Genomic DNA, 7,169 nt, shown 5'->3' with positions numbered 1-7,169 from the left:
CTACCCAAGGGCGGTGCCCTTCTAGTTGCAGCAGTGGCACCTGAACCCAGACTAGCCGCGGACGACGATTTGGAGAAGTTATTGGATAGATGGACTAGGTTACACCCTCCTATCTTCGGAGGTGAGCGTCATGAGGATGCCCAAGATTTTATTGACAGGTGCGGGGATAGACTGCACAACATGAGGATATATGAGTCCTATGGAGTAGATTTCACTGCCTTACAGTTAGAGGGCAAGGCTCGTAGATGGTGGCAGTCTTACCTTCTCAACGGACCAGCAGGTTCTCATCCCATGACTTGGGACCAGTTTACACGGCTTCTATTGGACATGTATATTCCACCCTCTTAGAGGGAAGAGTTGCTGTGTCAGTTTGAGCAGCTCGAGCAGGGTCAAATGTCTGTGATCGACTATGAGGCAAAATTCTCTGAGTTGTCTCACCGTGCACTCATGATACTTCCTACGGACGTAGAGAGAGTGAAGAGATTTGTTGCGAGGCTACACCCCAGTATTCAAGCTAGCATGGTCCGAGAGGTAGAGATGGGGATTGAGTATCAGCTAGTAGTAGAGATTGCGCGGAGGATTAAGGGTTACTGCCAGAGAAGTAGAGAGCAGTTGCAACAGGACATGATGGCCCAATTCTTTGGAGAGTTTAGAGGTGCCCCAGCTAGGGGCAGAGGTCAGTTTGGGAGGGGCCAGCCCAACAGGCCCCCATATTCAACACCACCACCACCTCCTCGAGGTGATCCAGTGAGGCCTTATTTCAGTACGATGCCCGAGAGTTCTTACCGCCCACTAGCTATTGAAGGTTCCTCCGGTAGGTATTCTGGTCATCAAGGTTCTTCTAGTGGATATTCGGGCCATCAGGGTCAGGCTTCAGGACAACAGTTTATGGCACCGTGGGGATGTTACGAGTGTGGAGATCCGGTTCACATAAAGAGGATCTACCCCAGAGTTCGGGGCAAGGCAGTACAACAAGGTTATCAGCCTATGATTACAGCACCAGTCGTCCGACCACCTATAGGTGGGGGACAGGTTGGTAGGGGCCATCCTAGAGGTGGAGGCCAGGCTTGGTGAGTTTAGCCAGCTACTGTTCAGCCAGCCGACGCTCCAGCTAGATTCTATGCTTTTTCGGCCAAACCAAATATAGTGGCCTCAGATGCCGTGATCACAGGTATTATTTCTGTATGCGGTAGGGATGCTTCGGTATTATTTGATCCAGGGTCTACATATTCATATGTGTCATCTCTGTTTTCTCATTTCTTGGATATCCCTTGTGAGTCTTTGGGTACTCCTATTTATGTGTCCACTCCTGTAGGCAATTATGTGGTTGTGGATCGGATCTACCGGTCCTGTGTAGTTACATTTTGTGGTTACAAGACTAGAGCAGACCTTCTGTTACTAGATATGATCGACTTTGAGGTTATCATAGGCATGGATTGGTTATCTTCATATCATGCCATTCTTGACTGTCATGCCAAGATTGTTACTTTAGTGATGCCAAATTTGCCAAGATTGGAGTGGAAGGGCTCCTCTGTTAGTGCATCTAGTCAACTCATCTCTTTCCTGAAGGCTCAACATCTGGCCGAGAAGGGTTTTTTGGAGTATCTAGCATATGTTCGGGACACCACCGTATAGTCTCCGATGATTGATTCAGTGCCAGTAGTCCGAGAGTTTGCCAATGTGTTTCCTTCTAACCTTCTAGGCATGCCGCTAGATCGTGATATTGATTTATGTATTGATTTGGCTCCAGGTACCCAGCCTATATCTATCCCCCCATATCGTATGGCACCGATGGAGTTGAAAGAGAAGCTTGAGGGGTTGTTAGCAAAGGGGTTTGTGAGGCCCAGTGTATCACCTTGAGGTGCACCAGTGTTATTTATGAAGAAGAAGGATGGGACTATGTGAATGTGCATTGATTACCGCCAGTTGAACAAAGTCACCATCAAGAACAAGTACTCGTTGCCTCATATCTATGATTTGTTTGACCAACTGCAGGGTGATAGGGTGTTTTCTAAGATCGACTTGAGATTGGGGTACCACCAGTTGAAGATTCAGGACTCAAATGTCCTGAAGACCGCCTTCCGTAATAGATATGGCCATTATGAGTTTCTAGTGATGTCCTTTGTCTTGACCAATGCCCCAATGGCGTTTATGGACTTGATAAACAAGGTGTTCAGGCCTTATATCGATTCCTTTATTATTGTCTTCATTTATGACATCTTGATGTACTCACGTATCGTGGGGGAGACGAGCAGCATTTGAGAGTAGTGCTTCAGACTTTGCGAAAGCAGAAGCTATATGCTAAGTTCTCCAAGTGTGAGTTTTGGCTTGAGTCAGTAGCATTCTTGAGGCATGTTATATCAGGATAGGGTATTAAAGGGGACCCTAAGAATATTGAGGCAGTTCAGAGTTGGCCCCGTCCTACTTCAGTGACTGAGATCAGGAGCTTCCTGGGGTTAGCAGGTTATTACCGCTGTTTTGTGCAGGGCTTTTCATCTATTGCATCACCTTTGACTAGATTAACCTAGAAGGGTGCTCCTTTCCATTGGACTGAGGAGTGTGAGGCGAGCTTTCAGAAGCTCAAGACAACCTTGACTATAGCACCCGTTCTAGTGTTGCCTTCCGGTTCAGTGATGTATACGGTATATTGCGATGCTTCACGTGTTGACTTGGGATGTGTATTGATGCAGGAAGGGCGAGTTATTGCATATGCTTCACGTCAGCAGAAGATCCATGAGAAGAATTATCCTGTACACGACTTAGAGTTAGTAGCGATTATTCATGCTTTTAATATATGGAGGCATTATCTGTATGGGGTGTCATGTGAGGTTTATACTGATCATCGCAGCTTACAACATTTGTTCAAGCAGAGGGATCTCAATTTGAGGCAGCGTAGGTGGCTTGTTACTGAAGGATTGTGACATCACCATTCTTTATCATCCGAGAAAGGCAAACGTGGTCGCAGATGCCTTAAGTAGGAAGGCAGAGAATATAGGTAGCTTGGCATACATCTCAGCGGAGGAGAGGCCACTAGCCTTATACATCCAGTACTTGGCTAACAGACTTATGAGGTTGGTCAGAGCCCAGCCGAGTCTTTGCATATTTTGTTGCTCAGTCTTCACTATTGGGGCAAATTAAGGCTCGGCAGTTCAAGGATCTGCATTTTGCAGTTCTCAAAGAGATAGTGCTACATGGTAGTGCCAAAGAGGTTTCTATTGGCGAGGATGGTGTTCTGCGACACCAGGGTCACCTATGTGTTCCTACTGTCGATGGCTTGAGGGAGAGGATTCTAGAGAAGGCACACAGTTCACGGTATTCGATTCATCCAGGTGCTACGAAGATGTATCGTGACCTGAGGCAGCATTATTGGTGGCGGCGGATGAAGAGAGATATAGTTGAATATGTGGCTAGGTGTTTGAATTGCCATCAGGTTAAGTATGAGCACTAGAGGCCAGGTGGCCTACTTTAGCATATGCCTATACCTAAGTGGAAGTGGGAGCGCATTACTATGGACTTCGTAGTTAGGTTACCGCGGACATTGCGAAAGTATGATGTAGTTTGGGTCATTGTTGATAGGTTGACCAAGTCGGCACACTTTATTCCAGTTATGACTACTTATACTTCAGAGAGGTTAGATCAGATATACATTCGGGAGATAGTTCGGTTGCACGGTGTGCCTGTTTCTATCATATCAGATAGAGGCCCTCAGTTCACTTCCCATTTCTGGAGAGCCGTACAGAGTGAGTTGGGGACCCGGGTAGAGCTCAGCACAACATTTCACCCGTAGACTGACGGCCAATCAGAGCGAACAATTCAGATTTTGGAAGACATGCTTAGAGCATGTGTTATTGACTTTGGAGGTTAGTGGGATCAGTTCTTGCCTTTGGCCGAGTTTGCTTACAACAATAGTTATCAGTCCAGCATCGAGATGGCCCCATTTGAGGCTCTATATGGCCGGCGATATCGCTCTCCTATCGGGTGGTTTGAGCCTGGTGAGGCTAAGTTGTATGCTGTAGATTTGGTGAAAGATCCCTTGGAAAAGGTAAAATTGATTCAGGAAAGACTTCGCAGCTCAGTCCAGACAGAAGAGTTATGCAGATCAGAAGGCACGGGGGTGTATCATTCATGGTCGGCGAGAAGGTTCTCTTTAAAGTCTCGCCGATGAAGGGTATTACGAGATTCGGGAAGAAGGGCAAGTTGAGCCCCAGGTTTATAGGCCCATTTGAGGTGTTAAGGCGAGTTGGGGAGGTTGCTTATGAGCTTGCTTTACCCCCCAGCTTATCGGGAGTTCATCCAGTTTTTCACGTGTCTATGCTTTGGAGGTATCACACCGACTTGTCTCATGTGTTAGACTTCAGTACTATTCAGCTAGATGCGAGCTTGGGTTATAAGGAGGAGCCAGTTACCATTGTTGATAGACAGGATCGCCAGTTAAGATCCAAGAGGATTTCTGCAGTAAAGGTCCAGTGGAGGGGCCAACCAGCGGAGGAGGCGACCTAGAAGTCCGAGAAGGACATGCAGAGCAGATATCCACACTTATTTAGCACTCCAGGTATGAATCTAAACCCATTCGAGGACGAACGTTTGTTTAAGAGGTGGAGAATGTAACGACCCGACCGATCGTTTTACTTTCTAGAACCTCGTTCCCCTGAATAAGACTTTTCGTACTTGCTTTAACTGATTTATGACTTGCGAGGATAGTTGATTCGGGATTTGGAAGAGTTTATGTTGAAATCGGAGCACTTGGTTCCTTAAGGTTGGCTTAAAAGGTCAAGTTTGACTTCGGTCAGCGTTTTGAGTAAACGACCTCGAAATTCAAATTTGAAGGTTCCAGCAGGTTTGTATGATAATTTCGGACTTGGGCGTATATTCAGATCGGGTTATGGATGACCCGGGAGCGTTTTGGCGCCTAATAGTGAAAGTTGATTTCTTAAGGATTTTGAAGTTCTTTAAATTTGGTTTGGAGCAGGTTTTCAAGTTATCGAGGTTCGAACGGAATTCCGAAACCGAGAATAGTTTCGTAGTATCATTTAAGACTTGCACGCAAAATTTGGTGTCAATCTGAGTAGTATAAGTGTGTTTAGTCATATTGGAAGTAGATTGAAAAACTTGAAGTTCATAAGTTTGATTCAATTGGTTTTAGGGGGTGATTCTTAGATTTAGCATTGTTTCGGGCATTCTGAGGGTTCGAGTGAGCCCGTTTTATCATTCCAAACTTGTCGATATGTTTGGGCGAGGCCCCGGGGACCCCGAGCATCAATCGAATGAGGCTCGAGCTTAGTTGGAAATATGAGAAGGAGCTAAAGCTCCAGGCATCTGTCATAGCCGCACCTGCGGTTGGCCAGCCGCAGGTGCGAATCTGTAGAAGCGGCGAAGCCATCGCAGATACGCCATGAGTGGCCAGCCCAGAGACCGCAAAAGCGTCCTTCTTTCCGCAAAAACGACCCAACCGGCTCAGTGGAGTTCCGTAGAAACGGACCCTTTTCCACAGATGCGGTGGTCGCAGGTGCAGCCCAGGACTGCAAATGCAAAAATCACTGAAGGCAGTGACCTTCATGTATTTCGGGAGTTAGACGTTTTGGCTAATTTTTCACTCCGTTGTAGACGATTTTTGAGCTTTTTGAGAGGGATTCTTCACCAAGCTTTTGAAGGTAAGAAATTCCTACCATATGTGAGTTAAATACTTGGATTTTGGGTAGATTATCATGTGTAGATTAGTGAAAAATTATGGGATTAGAGTAAACCTAGGGTTTTAGTACAAACAAGATTTAACCACGAAATTCGTTATGGAATGACGTAAAAATCATATATTCTTGATCCTTAGGTTATGGGTAACAACTTCCTTCAAAAGTTTCCGGAATCCGGGCACGTGGGCCCGGGGTAAATTTTAGGAACCTTGCCTTTGGGGTTGGATAAACACTTTAATAGCTAGAATATGAATTTGTAAGCCTATAATGATTGGTTTTTACGCTATTAGCACAATTTCGGATTGTGCGGCTCCGGTTTGAGAGTTTGAAAGCGTTCTTGAGTTGGAAGTAGGCTTGAAATGAGGTAAAGTCTCTTTTCTAACCTTGTAAGGGGAAAACTTCCCCATAGATAAACTTAATTAATATATGATTAATTGTGGGGGCTACGTACGGACGAAGTGACGAGAGTCCGTACGTAGCTACTATTCCTGTTATGTCCAGGTAGTTCTAGGTTTATATCATACTTTGTGGCCGCTATTAATTGCTTATATACGCTAATGGTATGAAAGAAATTAAGTTGAAGGAAATATAAGGATTTAGAGGTTTCAAGTGAATTGTTTCATTTTATTAAAAGGAATTAGAGAAGTGTTGTGTTTAAATGATGAAAATTATGTTGATCGCGTCGCATGTATGATTCGCGAGCGGGATTATGCTTTTACCGCATCGCATGTATGATTCACGAGCGGGGTGAATAGATGCATCTATGGTTCATGCCGTTCGACCCTCGGTAGTGCACATTTTACTTTTATATTGGATCGGGTCGAACGTCTTCGGTGGTAGTTGTCTATGATAATGAAACCAGAACCCTTTATAATTCGTATAATTTATTGTTTGAAGAGTCACTTATTTTAAAGGAGGAAAACGCCTAGTTTTATTAATTGGAGGAAAGAATTTTCAGTAATTATTCTTATTTGAGCTTGTTATCATCTACGTACATTGTGAATTAAATATATTAAACTTCATATTATTATATTTGTTGGCCCTAATAAGTATCGGAGTCGACCCCTCGTCACTACTTTTGTGAGGTTAGGCGAGATATGTACTGGATACATATTTCTATGTACTCATGCTACACTTATGTACTTGATTGTACATGCTTTGAGGCAGGTGCATCTGGCCATCAGTCCGGCGCATAGAGTGGACTCCTCAGCTTGAGACTTTCTGGTGAGCTGCCTTTTTGAGCCGTTCTGCAGCAGTTGGAGTTTTTCTTTTGTCTTTATGATTCCTGTCTAATCCTTTTCCAGACAGTAGGATAGTATGATTATGTATATTCTACTAGACTGCCCACACACTTGTGACATCAGGCCTTGGCACACACATTAGTAGAATTATGTTGTTTTGGCTAGTCTTCATAATTGAGATTAGTATTTATTTCTTTCATTTAAATAAGCTTAAGTTTTTAAAACTATAAATTTCTTAAAT

General features: G+C 44.4%; 1 protein-coding gene across 1 annotated transcript; it reads left to right on the top strand.

The window, feature by feature from the left end:
* The first annotated feature begins 537 nt into the window (after window positions 1–537).
* Window positions 538–4,500, top strand: LOC138883347 (uncharacterized). Its single transcript, XM_070164031.1, has 7 exons — window positions 538–1,070; window positions 1,194–1,533; window positions 1,996–2,169; window positions 2,691–2,828; window positions 3,140–3,430; window positions 3,866–4,042; window positions 4,369–4,500. Exons 1-7 carry the CDS (start codon window positions 538–540, stop codon window positions 4,498–4,500), a joined length of 1,785 nt encoding a protein of 594 aa, XP_070020132.1.
* The last annotated feature ends 2,669 nt before the right edge of the window (window positions 4,501–7,169 follow it).

The sequence above is a fragment of the Nicotiana sylvestris genome, chromosome 2 (assembly GCF_000393655.2).
Source record: "Nicotiana sylvestris chromosome 2, ASM39365v2, whole genome shotgun sequence".
Taxonomy (NCBI): domain Eukaryota; kingdom Viridiplantae; phylum Streptophyta; class Magnoliopsida; order Solanales; family Solanaceae; genus Nicotiana; species Nicotiana sylvestris.
The sequence above is the reverse complement of the archived record's forward strand: the minus strand, read 5'-3'. Positions and strand labels throughout refer to the sequence as shown.

Bases quoted from the DNA above. Each gene is read 5' to 3' on its own strand.
- LOC138883347 (XM_070164031.1), top strand. From the start codon at position 538: ATGGGGATTGAGTATCAGCTAGTAGTAGAGATTGCGCGGAGGATTAAG. The intron at 1,071-1,193 runs GTGAGTTTAGCC...TGTATGCGGTAG, and splicing joins AGAGGTGGAGGCCAGGCTTG to GGATGCTTCGGTATTATTTG. The intron at 2,170-2,690 runs GTGTTCAGGCCT...GTATTGATGCAG, and splicing joins TTATGGACTTGATAAACAAG to GAAGGGCGAGTTATTGCATA.